This window comes from Macrosteles quadrilineatus, unplaced genomic scaffold, assembly GCF_028750875.1.
Source record: "Macrosteles quadrilineatus isolate MER2022 unplaced genomic scaffold, UCM_ALF_1.0 Scaffold_2__2_contigs__length_208266976, whole genome shotgun sequence".
Classification (NCBI taxonomy): domain Eukaryota; kingdom Metazoa; phylum Arthropoda; class Insecta; order Hemiptera; family Cicadellidae; genus Macrosteles; species Macrosteles quadrilineatus.
The window spans coordinates 36,249,469-36,265,185 of NW_026542595.1; the positions used below are offsets into that span (position 1 = coordinate 36,249,469).

The following is a 15,717-nucleotide window of genomic DNA, read 5'->3' on the forward strand; positions in this document are numbered from 1 at the left end:
AGTTTAACATTTGTAAGGTCAGTTAAAAACATTACAGGACTCAACCAGGAAAAAAATTTAAAATGGATAAAAAAATAATAAAATCCTGGGATTGGCTTCTAGACAAATTGCTAAATCCCAGCATTGGATTAAAGCTCCGGAATTAACACCCCTATGCATCATCTCCCTCGTATGATGGTGAAATTAAGAACATTTTTTGCAAAAAGGGTAAAATTATGAATGTCTTTCATAGTAATGGAAAAATCTTTAAAGACTTCTGCGGTTACAGGAAGATTTTGAACACCTTCCACAGTCAGGGGAAAAAGTGAACATCTTCTGTGAAATCGTGAATGTCTTCCGCCAACTGTTGGCTCGACCCAGCCAAAAAAATATTGGGAATAATGCCGGGTGGTAACCCCTATTTTCAGTGCAAGCAGCAGTGATTAAAGGTTTTTGAGCTAATTACACAAATAGCATGAATACTTTAAAATGTAATTATAATATTTTCAACAAGATGTTAGTAGGTACTGGTAATATATTTTTTCACCCTTACTTGCACGAATATTGCTGTTTTGATTGTTTAATTAGTATATTTAAATTTACAAAATAGTTTTAAAATTCCTCAGTCTACTTACCTGAGCCACAGGTATAAGTCTAGAACATCAAATATTGCTTCTAAATGAACTAAATCTAGAATGGTCTTGGGCATGGTGACAGGCCAGCCGACGTTGCGACACAACCAGTCAAAAGTCAGAGCTTCATTCTTGCTGTACTGACGAGCAAACTGAAATATCACAGGTCATGTCACAGCAAAGAAAATTACATTTTACTATTACATAATATTATATTAGTTTGAGTTATGCAGTAGCATTGAGTACATTAAGACAAATCATCTGGGAATCCCTGCATCATGCCCCCCCCCCCTTGTTTCAGAACATTATCACAACTGTGCACACTTGCAGTTTTACATGAAAATCTCAAGTCAAATGTAAATAATGTAGGGTGTGTGCTAAATGTGTTGAAATTTATACTTATCAAACAAAATAAATTCAGAGCATATTTTAAACAACACCTACATTCAGTATCACTAAGGAAAAATATGTAATATCCAATACATAACAATCATCATTGATAAAAAAATAAGGTTCTTGAAATGAAGCATTAACCTGCTTTAGATCTGCAAAGAAATACTCACTCAGGATACTAACTTCTCATGGCAATAAATATTATCTCCATCACTAAATAGTTTATTGATAAAATCTCAAATGTTTCATATGGTTGAATAAGGAATATATCTAAAATAAACAGTATTAGCAATCTGACACATACTTTCTCCCATAAGCTTGTCAACAACCTTTATCATGGGTAAGCGGTGGAAGTAACTATGATATTTTATAATCACAAAAGTTGCAATGGCTTTTTGAACCGTAATTTTTACGGAAATGGGATTTGAACCATTTGTTCAAAATTTAAAGGACTATAACATAACCTACTAAAATGTTATCAAAATTGTTCGGGCCATTTTAGAGAAGATCCGGTTTTCCCGTTTTTTTATGTGTTTTAAGGGAAAATAACCATTAAAATCAACGTTTCAAAAAAGTGAAAGTGCTCAGTAGCTCTGTACACATCCACAGATACACACATACACACACACGCACACACACATATCACTACAAAAAACCACTTTTTTGGGTTCAAGGGGACCCAAAACGGATGTATCCACGAAAACTCAAACACGGAAATTTTGACGAAAACAATACTTTCTCCATATACTATGTATAGGGGAGAAAGTAATATGCCAATTCCCAATGGTCAAGTTGGACGGGTATGAAAAGTAGGCCCTACTCACAAGATAAACTTTAAAACTTTTACACCGTTAGTTAATTATTTTCTTTATAATACATAAAATAATAATAATAATAAATACCTTGAGAAACATAGAGCAAACAAAAGGCATCTTCTTGTTGATAGGAGAGCAGCAAAACACATAGCGGGCTCGCAAAGGTAGAGGAACGTGTTGGATCATGTCAGCCAGAAATTTAAAATCCTCCACATTGCACATGAAGTAGAGGGAATCATCAACCGTTGACAGAGTCACAAAAATATCCTTAACATTAAAAGAAAACATTCAGTGTAATCAGTAAAACACTACGTAAAACTTCCTAAGCAAAAACATGTGTCTCGTATACAAATAGTAAAGATGGATCAGGGTCAAAAATGTCCATCCTTGGCTTTGGTCTGCACCGAGAATCAATAGCTTGCAGTCTTGTAAATTTGTAATTGAATATCAGTCATATAACATAATGATTAGTTGGAAAGTTTGAATATATCTTACATCAGTATCTTTTTACAGGATATGTGTGTCTCTTATAAATTCAATACACTGTATCGACTCAACTGGATCTCTAAGGGCCACTTTCCGCAAATGTAGTTTAACTTAACCTTAGTTAACTTTAAACGGCGGGTTAAACTTAGGATGGCTTTCCCCACTATTTTGTCATGGAAGTTTAGTTCAACCAAGCTTTTTTTGCAAGCAACAGTGTTGGCAACACAGTTATGCAGTTTTGTCTGAAATATTAGCTGTTTAGCTCCTCCCCACTATGACATTATCTGTCATTTATTTATTTTCTCGTGTTTTGGTTGTTTGTATTAAGTTTCGTGTCACTGTCTTCAACTGATGACATTAAAAGGAAACATATTTGCAGGCTACTTGCTGCTAATTTATAATCATTTATTGTGTTTGTTATGTTATTTAAACTTGTGTAGGCCTACTGTACACATAAAATACCTGCAATAATTCCAATCAAGGGAAAATAATTTATTTCCAGTTCAATTTATTTTGGGTTATGTTGAACAAACATCAAACAAGGATATTTGCCATTGCCGAACTTAACAAGTCAGCCAATCAAAATCAAGCTATTATTCTTCTCTCCTGGTTTAACCCATAGATCGCCGGATAAACCAGCCTCTAGCGATGGGGGTATTTTTGTCCTTTGACGCTAGGCACGAGCCCGGGATTGTTTTTCACATAAATTCAGGCTAGACCTAGGGGTTGCATCATTATCACTTAGATAAAATCCTTTGGTGATTTGGCGGGGTTTGGACCCAGGACCCCCGGGACCGAAGTCCCGTGCTCTAACCACTACAACAGCTTGCTCCCCACCCTGAGGATTAACTCAAACCTAGATTAAACCGAGAAATTATTTTGGAGAAAGTGAATCTGAGGTTAAACTAGATTTGGGGAAAGCGGCCCTAAATTTACTACTTTTACACCCCTAATGTCCCATAGTACAGTCGGAACCCATTTTGGTGAAAATTATTAATTTGATTTAACTTAGGGCTTTAGCGAAATAAAAAAAATTCTTGAGCAACTGATTCTGTTGAAAGAATAGAATTATTACCGTTAATAAGGATTATTCGTATGCATGGAATTGTCTTCGTTCATCTCATATGTGACTTAAGAGCATACTCCTAGTTACTGTAAACCTAAAAATATAGTAATACCATGAGATTGGCGAGTGTGGAGTTTGGTAAGTGGTAGGCGTACAGTTCTATCTGCTCTGCTGTGGGATGAAGACCAGCCTTGGTGATAGGCTCAGGTGTCTGAGACAGCAGGTTACGTAAGGTATGCAGATCCTCATGTTTGAACGTAGTAACATAACCCTGTAGGGACATAGTTATACCATGAGATTGGCAAGTGTGGAGTTTGGTAGGTGGTAGGCATACAGTTCTATCTGGCCTGCTGTGGTGGGTTGAAGACCAGCCTTGATGATAGGCTCAGGTGTCTGAGACAGCAGGTTACGTAAGGTATGCAGATCCTCATGTTTGAACGTAGTAACATAACCCTGTAGGGACATAGTTATACCATGAGATTGGCGAGTGTGGAGTTTGGTAGGTGGTAGGCATACAGTTCTATCTGCTCTGCTGTGGTGGGTTGAAGACCAGCCTTGGTGATAGGCTCAGGTGTCTGAGACAGCAGGTTACGTAAGGTATGCAGATCCTCATGTTTGAACGTAGTAACATAACCCTGTAGGGACATAGTTATACCATGAGATTGGCGAGTGTGGAGTTTGGTAGGTGGTAGGCATACAGTTCTATCTGCTCTGCTGTGGTGGGTTGAAGACCAGCCTTGGTGATAGGCTCAGGTGTCTGAGACAGCAGGTTACGTAAGGTATGCAGATCCTCATGTTTGAACGTAGTAACATAACCCTGTAGGGACATAGTTATACCATGAGATTGGCAAGTGTGGAGTTTGGTAGGTGGTAGGCATACAGTTCTATCTGGCCTGCTGTGGTGGGATGAAGACCAGCCTTGATGATGGGCTCAGGTGTCTTCAAGAGTGATTATTTGTTGTAAATAAAATTTGGAAAAATAGAAAGAAGCTATACAGAATAAGAGTACTCTAGAACTCCAACTATCCGAATTCATTAGGACCTTAACATAATAATTAAAAATTCAGATAATTAGATATTGCCGAAAGAGAGTCGAGCCAAGCTTTTACTATTGCAATTGCAGAATGCGTCTGCAAAGATTTTTAAATAAAAAAAATCAAGCTTACACCACGATAGTGGAATTAGAAGATGTTCACATGATCGCGGGGTATAATGATGATGTCAACAAGACCGAGGAAGATGTGCAAGATTTTGCCGTGATCGTCTAAAATGATGACCAGTTTCCATGACCAAGGGGACGATGATCATGGATAAACAACCGTGGGATGTATTTTACATTCTGCCGCAATTACTTAAGAAGATAATGATGTTTCCGTAACCACAGTATTATGCTCTACATTAAACAAGCAGCTCTACTTGGAGGTCACGAATTGTGGAGATTTATAGGCATACACGGTGGATGCGATACACCCTGGTATTGATTAACGTCCGCACTAGTGAGTACTACGACTATCCGCAGTACTATCCTGATAATTAGACCAATTCGTTATTACAAGGTAAAAATGTGGTTCGGATTCACTATAAACTGTAGGTCCCTTAGTTGCCATTGGCTGTGTGGGCTATTAACTAACAGCTGTGTCTAAGTAACATGTTGGCCTTAGTCACTAACAAGACTACAAGATCGGACCACTGATCCTACACTCATCTCCATTAATACTTGGCTTAAAATACCTACATTTGTATGGATGCCATCATATCATACTAATATTATAAATGTGAAAGTTTGTGTGTTTGTTTGTTTATTTGTTTGTTTGTTTGTTTGTTTGAAGTTCAATCACGCATTAACTAATGGTCGGATCACGTTGAAATTTGGTATGATGATAGCTCACATTCCCGATTAACATATAGACATATTCTTACCTCAAAAATCCTTTCGGGCTCCGCCCCAGCGGCTCTAGAGTTTCCCATGTTAACCTTATGAGTATTCATATTTAAAAGGAATGAAATAATTTTGCCAGCTTTTTCAACTACACAATTTGTTTCTATGATATTCAATAGCATTAAAAGGTTATAGGTACGGTTTACCAACAGGGTGCAGCACCATTAGTTCTTTAAACATTTATGACAACAGCTAATTTGAAGCAAGCAGCAACAAAAAAGCTGTGAGATTTTTACATTTTTCTATTGGTTACGTGCAGTGGTAGAGCATGGCTATGGTAAACGTGATGTATTATAGTATACAGTAGTAAATCATAGTAAACCAAATTTTTTTAAAACGTGTCCTCTCCCATTGAAAACGCAAAGCATGAGTATTCAACTACAATAAGCATTGTATACCAACCCCGTACGAAGGACGGGTACTCAGCTAGTTTCAGAATAAAGTATAAAAAAGTATAAGGTTAAATTAAGGTTTGTAATAACAAGGCCACCTTATCAAACTGAGTCCCATAGCGCCCAGCTCGGCCAGCAATCTGCAATGCCTGAGACACTGAGATGACGTCCATCTCCTTCTCTCCTTTGTCATTCATCACAGGCTTGATCAGCGAGTAAAAAATCACTCTTCTTATGCTCCTAGATTGTGAAAAACCCATTTAAAGTTATGAATTTTAAAGAACAGGAAAAGAAAAAGCGTTATATAAGTGTAAGGAATATTTACCTTGACAGATGATTTATAGTAACTGGACTTTGGTGGGTAAACCATAGTCCCTATAACTACTCCAGATTACTTTCATCAGACAAGCAAGGCGTTATAAATCAAGGGGTTATTTTAATAATCAATCACGAGTGTAATACTTTAGAAGCCGCTTTGCGAGTGACGATAACACCGCTATCGCGAGAGATGTTCACGATAGTTCCGCGAACGCAGGAGGCAAAGTCATTTCGACGATCGCGCCGTTACCGCGGAGTCATACCGACGATTGCGCCATGACCATGAGTCAAGTTTCTATACCTGTAAATTTTTACTCATTTTTTGGTTATGATAGATCAGTGCTACAAATGGTAAAAATTGATTTTGTTTGCCTTTTTTGGTAACTGCATTACTCAAGACTTTCTTTTTATGCACAGGAAGAAATCCCGTGACCGCGGAGTCATACCGACGATCACACCATGACTGCGGAGTGATACCGACGATCACGCCGTGATTGCGGAGTCATACAGACAACCACGCCGTGACCGTGAGTCTTAAGTTTCTATACCTGTAAATTTTTACCCATTTTTTGGTTTTGATAGATCAGTGCTACAAATGGTAAAAATTGATTTTGTTTCCCTTTTTTGGTAACTGCATAACTCAAGACTTTCTTTTTATGCACAGGAAAAAATCCCGTCCTGAAAATCGGGAACAAATTAAAAATTCAATCCCGTCCATCCCTAAAATTAGTCCAGCATCTAAAGGGGGTTGAGTATGCACTGCAGTAAAAATAAGAGAAAAATTCCATAAACCTAAAAAAAATTAGCACAACCGGGGAATTTGGTACAGATGTTGGGTGTACCTTCCTTTTGAACATACTAAAAGTCCCCTAAAATTGAAGCTGTGCTACGGCCGCCATATTGGAAAATGGCGGCATATTTCCGTATTTTTCGCTATAGTGACTTTATTATTAGAGATACAGGAAAAAGCTAAATATACAAAATGTAGGTAATCTAAAAATACACATTTTTTGTATTTACCATCTTTCTCTAAACCCAACGGTTTTTTAGTTATTTGTTATTAAGTATAGATAGTTTTTTCTATTTATCAAAAATAGGTGAAACGCATGGAAATTGTCCGTTACTTTCAAGGATTATGATAATTTATCCTATTTAGTTAAATAGTGTGATACTATAAAATCTTAAAATTTAAGCTTATTTTATGAGTAAAACAACTTTGCCACAGCAAACCTGCAGACTCAGCAAATTTCCTTTTGATTGGATGTTTTATTAATTGTATTTAAATAAAATCAGATTCAACAGGTACCTAGGTTTGCTGCTACAGGTAGGTTATTATAGTGTGTTTTTTTAGTAAAATATCAATAACTTAGTATAAAATAATTAATTTTCCAAGTTTGATCATAATTAATCTATAAACAAACAAACTGCAACAGTTAACTAATTCAAAATAATAGCATGGTAGCTTAAGATTTACAATTTACAAATTTAAATATACAAATTTTGGTTGTGTTTACTAAAAATATGGCGATTATTCGTCACGATTCGAATACTAACCGAAGGGGTTTTCAAAAGGAGATGAAGCAAGTAATTTAAGTACTGTAATATTAACTCGTACCAAGTATCGGAAATATTGTATGGAGTGAGGAAATCAACCATATTTTGTAAACTACGCAATAGTCATATTAATATTTTATACTCATTTGTACCCATTTAATAAATAAACATTTTAATATTTTGATAGAACTACCACTATCACTCTGATATCAACTAAGTGGGATGAATAATTGTCGTAAACCTTGAAAGCAACCGTCAATTGCTTCACCGATTTTTGATAAATAAAACTAACTATACCATGCTTAATTAGTCACCAACATGAACTAGACACGAAAAACACCCTTCCAAATTTACAATGGGATGTCAAGTATCGTTAGTTAGTGTGGTGGTGCCATCAAAATACTAAATTGTTAACTATTAAATGGATAAAAAATAAGATAAAATATTAATATGACTATTCCATACTTTACAAAATATGGTAGATTACCTTACTGCATACAATATTTTCGGTGCTTGGTACGAATTAATATTACTTAAATAACAGGCTCCATCTCCTTTTGAAAACCCATTTGGTTAATATTCTAATCGTGACGAATAATCGCCATCTTTTCAGTAAACAAAACCAAAATTTGTATATTCAAATTTGTTTATTGTAAATTTAAAACTCCCATGCTATTCTTATGAATTAGTTAACTGTTGCAGTTTGCTTGTTTATAGACATATTTTGATCAAACTTGGAAAATTAGTTATTTTATAGTAAGGTATTGGTATTAAAAAAAAAACACTATAATAACCTCCCTGTAGCAGCAAACCTAGGTACCTGTTGAACCTAATTTTATTTATATACATTTTTTAATAAAACATCCAATCAAATGGAAATTTTCTGAGTCTGCAGGTTTGCTGTGGCGGAGTTGTTTTACTTATAAAATAAGCTTAAATTCTTAGATTTTATAGTATCACTCAATTTAACTAAATAGGATAAATTATCATAATCCTTGAAAGTAACGGTCAATTTCCATGTGTTTCGCCTATTTTTGATAAATAGAAAAAACTAAATATACTTAATAACAAATAACTCAAAAACCGTTGGGTTTAGAGAAAGATGGTAAATACAAAAAATGTGTATTTTTAGATGACCTACATTTTGTATAATTAGCTTTTTCCTGTATCTCTAATAATAAAGTCACTATAGCGAAAAATACGGAAATATGCCGCCATTTTCCAATATGGCGGCCGTAGCACAGCTTCAATTTTAGGGGACTTTTAGTATGTTCAAAAGGAAGGTACACCCAACATCTGTACCAAATTCCCTGGTTGTGCTAATTTTTTTTTTGTCAAAACATATTTTTACTGTACTAAAAGTGTAACTGTAGTTTATATGGTAGTTAAGTTTTAAAATTAAGTACACCATTTCCAAGCCTATTTTAATATTCTTTTAATAAAAACCATATACATTTCAAACTGAAGCATTTTCATTGATATTTTTACCTAGATTGTTGTTTAAACTTTATATTTAAAATAGCTTAGTGATAAACAGCTTATAATTATTTTCCCGTTAACTTGAGAACTCCGTACACATTATTTAAAGGAAATAACACTTAATGTTTTGTAATTCATGTGTTGAACATAGAATGCACTCCAAACACAGTACTATTTATTGTTTTATGGGAGTTATATAGGTAGATTTAAACAGTATTTTTACTTTAAATTTGTAATTTAAAATTAAATGTTAAATAACTGAATTATTATCATTGATATGGGATTTTTCATTGTAAAATCTTTAAAGCAGATGCGGTTTGTAATACAATGCCGTTTAAAACATGTTTCTTTCGTGTCTAGTTCACGAGATATGAACGATGTTCTAGAACACGCCTCAGCGCTACTTCCCCCCTCCCGCCGAAGTTGTGCACTTGCTGGGAGGGCGACAACATTGGTTTTTGTCATCTCCAAGGTGCCCCCAACAACAATCAAAAGTCAAAATGCGTTACACTTTCAGTACATACGCAATTTTTACAAGTCTGTACTACACGTTGATTTCTGCCGCGCAGCAGCGTCACCAGCCTCACTGTGCCACTTCATCGGAAACCTCGCAAAGCTTTGTAATATTTCGATATAATTATCATATAAAGTGACTTTAGTGTGTTAAAAATACTATGCACGATTAAAGAAATGTACTGTTTGTTGTTTAATAGGGTTTTTAATGGATAGTTTAACGTTATTTAGGGGTTCTAATTCAAATTTTTTAATAAATTGTTAAATAGCTCAATTAATATCATAGATACGGGACTTTTCCTTGATATTGCTTTAAAGCAGATGAAGTTGGCAATACAATACCGTTTAGTGCTTGCTTCTATCGTGTCTAGTTCATGAGATATGAGCGATTTTCTAAAACGCGTCTCAGAGCACCTTCACCCCCTCCCCCCAAGTTGTGCACCTACTGCGAGGGCGACAACATCGGTTTTTGTCATCTCCAAGATGCGCCCAACAAGAATCAAAAGTCAAAAAGAGTTACACTTTCAGTGCATACTCAACCCCCTATAGATGCTGGACTAAATTTGGTAATCCAAGTTTCTGTAAGCAATAGGGATGGACGAGATTGGATTTTTAGTTCGAGACAAGACGAGACAAGATTTTTTATTTCTCATAAAATTTCGAGACGAGATCGAGACGAGATTTCTCTTCTCATACACAACGGGAAATGCACGTTCGAAATTTTTACCTGATTTTGTAACATTGTTAGATGACTGTTTAAATACTAAAATAATGATAATAGGCAAGAATATTTACAATCTTTCATTAAATAACATCAGCATAACATTTTTTTATTAATCACGCCTAACTTATTAAAAATGCCTACGATTAGGAAACATGGTGATATCAGTTAGGATAGAGTTCAACTTATCCTAAAATAAAATAAATCATAAAATAAAAGCAATATTAATTTTTATAAAATAGTTACTTGTTTTGAATTTTTTTATAGTAATAAAACATTCCTCACACTGCTTACACTTAACAAAACTTCTCAAATGTTATTAAAGTAATATTATTAAAATAATGAAAGTAATATTTACATTAAAAGAATTAAAGTAATATTTACATTAAAAGAATTAATTAAATAAGAACGCCTACGAAAAGGAAACGCAACTACAACACGCTCCTGTATTGCGGGTATTGCATTGACTTTCTGCAGGCGTTTTTAATTTTTTTTTTTTTTTTTTTTTTATTCTCGTCTTGATAAAAATCTCGGCCAAAAAGTAATCTCGTCTCGTGTAACGAGATTGAAAATTTCCCGAAAATTTCCCGAAATTTCGAGACTTGACCATCCCTAGTAAGCAATTATGGCACATCTTGATTGCATAGATATATTTAAGTCAACTCTTCCTAACTATAAATTTACTATTTTGATCTTGTTGTGTTTGATTGATACTGACCAAAGGTTTATGATTAAATGAAAGGATGAGGATTTCCAGCCTTTTTTTTTAGTTCTTACTACCCATCCTTGTGAAACATATTAGTTGCACTCAATATGACATATCACAATCAATAGTCAAACTACCATAATATGAAAATCAAGAGAATTATGATGTTGTGGTTTCAAGCATTCCGACAATGTTGAGTGTTTCAAGAAGCGTGGACAAATGTAATTTAAGTAGCTATTTGGAGCCATGTGTATTTTTTCTTTCTGTAAACTTCAATTGAGATTGTCTACAACGGTGTACATATTTAGTAAGATCCTCCACTACTGTATTCTCTATCACTTACAAGTTGAGTCCCATTCCAATGGCATCTGTAGCTACCAGGACCTTGCATGAATTGGCCGGGTCATTGAACTTCTGTGCTTGGGCCAGCTTGGTGCCAGGCGGTAGACCTCCATAAATCACAGCCACCTCCATACCTCTAGCTTCTATGCCTCTGCTTACCTATACACGTTCAATTAGTTGACTTGTTTTGTTGGGTATGCAGTCATGAATGTTACAAGAACATCATTTGGTTGAGGACTCTTTCATTCAGTCTCTGTAATATTGTCTACAAATTAAACCAAAACTTTATTTAGTTAAAAATGGGGCAGCATACACTTAGGGCCGTCGCGTGGTTTATTGGCGCCCGGGGCAGGATGTTGTCAGGTGCCCCCCCCCCCCCCCCATGATGAGTGATGCTCGTTATAAAAAGTTGTGTGGCGGGTTGCGTCGCTATCTGCATTTTATTCCCCAACAACAGACACCCAGAGGATATAATACAAAAATTACAAAAATACTAGAGTCAAGAATCAGGGATTAAATTACTTAAATTTTTGATGAAAATCTTTTTTTTTACCTATAAAAAGTACTATATATGTTATAAATTAATACAGTGCAAATTGGATGTACACTGACACAATATTCACGTAAATAATTCGTAATAACTCATTAAACTAAGCTGACAGCTAAGCTGAGACTGCCGTAGGAGAAAGGAGTGATTGGGGTAGGGGTGACTTGTCAACACTTATATATTTGAAGTGATTGACTCTACCACGAGTCATGTCAGAGTCCCAAGGTCGGCTGTCGGCCGGTCGGGTGAAATAAGACATTGCAATATTGATTTATATTAAGATAATTTAAGTTCGGACAGGGCCTACAACTCCGCAGCGGGGTTAAATATTAGGCTATTATTACTTAACTGAATAGTATACAAGAAAATCCAGCTACTCCATTTTCATAAAATATTTACTTTTGGAAAACATTGCATATACAAAAAGTGATTGGTGTCAAATAATATGTATTTATTCAGTAATATTAAAAAATCGTAATATTCAAAATTCAAATATACATAAACTTTAAACTTTCCAAAATACGTTATGTACATCTAACATATTTTTTCAATTTTGTTGTATTACTTTTTCCATGGCACCCACGGCGCCTCCAAAACCCAGGGCTGTCGCCCCAATCGCCACACCCATGTGACGGCCCTGCATACCGTTACCTGCTTATTGTCACTTTTATATGTATTTAACATCTATGGTGATAAGAATTTGATATGAATGAAAAACCATCAAATTTCATTTCACACTGATGATCATTTTAAAGATGTTTTGTTGCAAATATAAACTTAAATACTGAGGGGCATGGCGCAATTTGCACCATCAACATTTTTGGGGGGCGTGATTTTTTTGGGTAGGATTTTGGTTTTTTTGTAAGGGATTTTATACCAGCAAAAATTGATAGGAAAATTACAAAAAAAATTATCATAAGCAACAGTAAAAAGTACTGTTTATTTATTTAACCATTCAATAAGGAGTTTAGACTTTAGACCAACACCAGAATTTTCCTGTCAATCCGTAAATGTATTGCTCTGGTTAAGAGGACGGTTGGTAGGCCTAATGGCTCGACTTGCAACCATGTCTGTCACAGCCATTAGTTAGAGGATGAGTAAGGAAATAGTCATCTGAAGCGTGCTTTTATTACATTGTACCTTTTTATTTTGCATGAATCGCAATTAATCATACTAGGTAGATAGAGCCTATAAAATATACTCATTCAAATGGATATTTTTTAATCAGGCAATTATTTTTATTTTATTAGCATTTTTGTCATACTCTTGTAATTTTAGCCTATATGATACAACTTACAACATCAGTAATAACCTGTTCCAATGTTTAATGATGTAAGATAACGATATTAGATATATTAATGCTAAGTTTATTAATTTCCTAATTTATTTAGGCCTAATGCAAAATATCTGGTTGATTTAATTTATTGTTTCCATGATGGTGGGGGTTATCTTTTTTACTAAGATAACCCCCACCATCATCAAAACAATAAATTAAATCAATGCATTACTAAACTTTGTAAATTAAGAATGCATGTTGGATAGGTTTGAAAAATATACTACAACACTTACCTACAACAACACAACACTGAACTACAACTGATTCAACCTGTCAAAAGTCAATGATGATATACCTCAAAATGTACCTCATTAGTTTTATTGTTTTATTAATTAGAAACAAATTAGTTACTATTTTATTCATACTATTGAAAGTTGGCTCTGGGCTGGTGCAAGGAGTTTTTTTGCCAGGCTTAAGAGCGTCATTTTGGTGCCCCCTGATACAAACCCACTCCTATCTATATTAAAAAAATATATATATCCTACAAATCTATAAAAAATAAAATATCCTTAAAATGAACAAAGGTTACAAAAGTAAATCAGGTAGGCCTATAATTACTTTTTTGTCTATTTATACAGGGTGTCCCAGAACTCTCTACCAATATTTTAGGGCATTGCTCCTGGGTAAGAAAAATACCTAAATATCATATTTAAATTGTCCGGAAGTCCTTAGTTACTCACACAGCCGCCATTTTTTTTTTCAGTTATTAATTTTTTTCTAAAGAATGGTTAAACATACGAAATGGAAACTTTGCGCAAACATTTATGACAACTAGACAAAGCTACCAAAAAATTATGAAGATTTTTCAAATTCATAAAACAAAATGGCGGCTGTTTAAAATTTTGTTTCTTAAATAACTCGAAAACCGTTGAAAAACTTACATTAACCAAAATGTTGATACACAAATTTTTAGGGTAGTTCAGCCCTATATATATATATTTAACATCCCATCCTTACACCTAAAGAATTTGATTGTTTGTTGTTGTTGAATTGATTGTTTGTTATCAATAGTTGGCGCTACTGATGAACAAAGAATTGTAGGCCTACTTAAAATTTTGATCAATGGGGAAAGGTTTGTGAATTGTACATACATTTATTATCCAAGAAATTAAAACTTTTTAATGAATACCAATAAAATTCACCACAAATCACCATTCTCTATCCACTTAGATGTCTCACAAAATGAAGTACGACGATGTTTCTGTAATCCATGAGAAATAATCTCAACCTTGTCGTGATTGAGGGAGGTAGCCACGACTTTGCCGTGATTGTGGGATACGACCAGGAAGTCGCCTTAATCGCAGGATATGACAAAGACAATGTTAGCGTCAAGTATGTGCACAGAGTTTTTGGGTGCTATCTAGAGAAGAGAAATATGCTAATTTTCTGTGAACTTAGGAAAATGACACGCTGAAATCCAGTAGCAAAAGAAATTCTGCATCTAATGTGCAACTTCATATGTTTCTGATATAGTCCTTTAGTTGGAGTAAAGAAGTGTGAAGCCTACAAAACCGCGGTAGGTGTGCGTTTTTACTGACATACTAATGTTATAATTTAAAGGGTGGAGTGTAGATGTCATGCTTTGGGAGGGTGGCATTAGGCTTGGTTTAGGGGGGGGGCATGCACCATTGCCCTTGGGGGGGGGGGGGGGCTGGGCACCCCAGCTTAAAAAAGCTTTCAAATTTTAGTTTTTAAAACGTTTTTTTAGCCATAATTCTTTGAAGAAAAAAATACCCGTTGCAGTTGTCTTTATGGTTAACCCTCGGACCTCTTTACCTTTTGTTATTTGTAACTGTACGTGACTGTTTCCATTTACAACTGGCTTATTATCATGCTATGTTTTTAAGCTGTAAGAATAACAGTTGAATATTCTAATAATGGATTATTATTATTATTTAATATTTAGGGATATAAAATAGTTAGTACAATAGCAAATGTGATTTTTAACCACCAACATGTAACAGCATTTTGTGACTAGTCCAAATGATGAACTTACTGTATAGACGTCGTTTTTACTGAAGCACACAATGCAGTCCCCAGGAAGAACATTGTCAAGGCTTCCTAGGCCATTGGATTCAATTGTGAGTTCTGTCAGTCTTTTGTATTTGCAAACCTGGTAAAACCAAAATTAGAGCCAATTGATACTATATTACATGAAGTATTACATAAAGCTTAGTTACTAGTTATAATAAAATAATAGTACATTTTATAAATGGAAAAGTCAATTATTGATGGGAAATTCAGCAAACTTTGCCCACAACCATAGTTGAATGTGTCTGCTGTATTCTGGTGGATATATATAATAATAAAGTTATATTTGTTGTACCTACCTCAATATCTTCACCCGTGGTGACAGCTAATGCTTTGACCAGGTCTACTGCTCCTTCCTCCCCACACACATGGATCTCCTCAGCCATTACTCCCAGTAGTGTCCTGGTCTATGCACAACCTTATCCTGGATCTCTCATCATCTGAAGCATAGTTGTTGTACCTACCTCA

The 15,717-nt window shown here is 34.9% G+C and overlaps 1 protein-coding gene across 1 annotated transcript in view; it reads right to left on the reverse strand.

Moving 5' to 3' along the window:
* LOC128985852 (ATP-dependent RNA helicase SUV3 homolog, mitochondrial) overlaps positions 1 to 15,717 on the reverse strand; it is a 53,824-nt gene that overhangs the window by 10,255 nt on the left and 27,852 nt on the right. Inside the window, exons 6-11 of the mRNA XM_054405795.1 lie at positions 15,215 to 15,331; positions 11,337 to 11,494; positions 5,801 to 5,942; positions 3,484 to 3,642; positions 1,907 to 2,086; positions 615 to 763 (exon numbers count right to left, since the gene is read on the reverse strand). Coding sequence (XP_054261770.1) covers positions 615 to 763; positions 1,907 to 2,086; positions 3,484 to 3,642; positions 5,801 to 5,942; positions 11,337 to 11,494; positions 15,215 to 15,331 — 905 coding nt within the window. The remainder of the gene's footprint in view (positions 1 to 614; positions 764 to 1,906; positions 2,087 to 3,483; positions 3,643 to 5,800; positions 5,943 to 11,336; positions 11,495 to 15,214; positions 15,332 to 15,717) is intronic.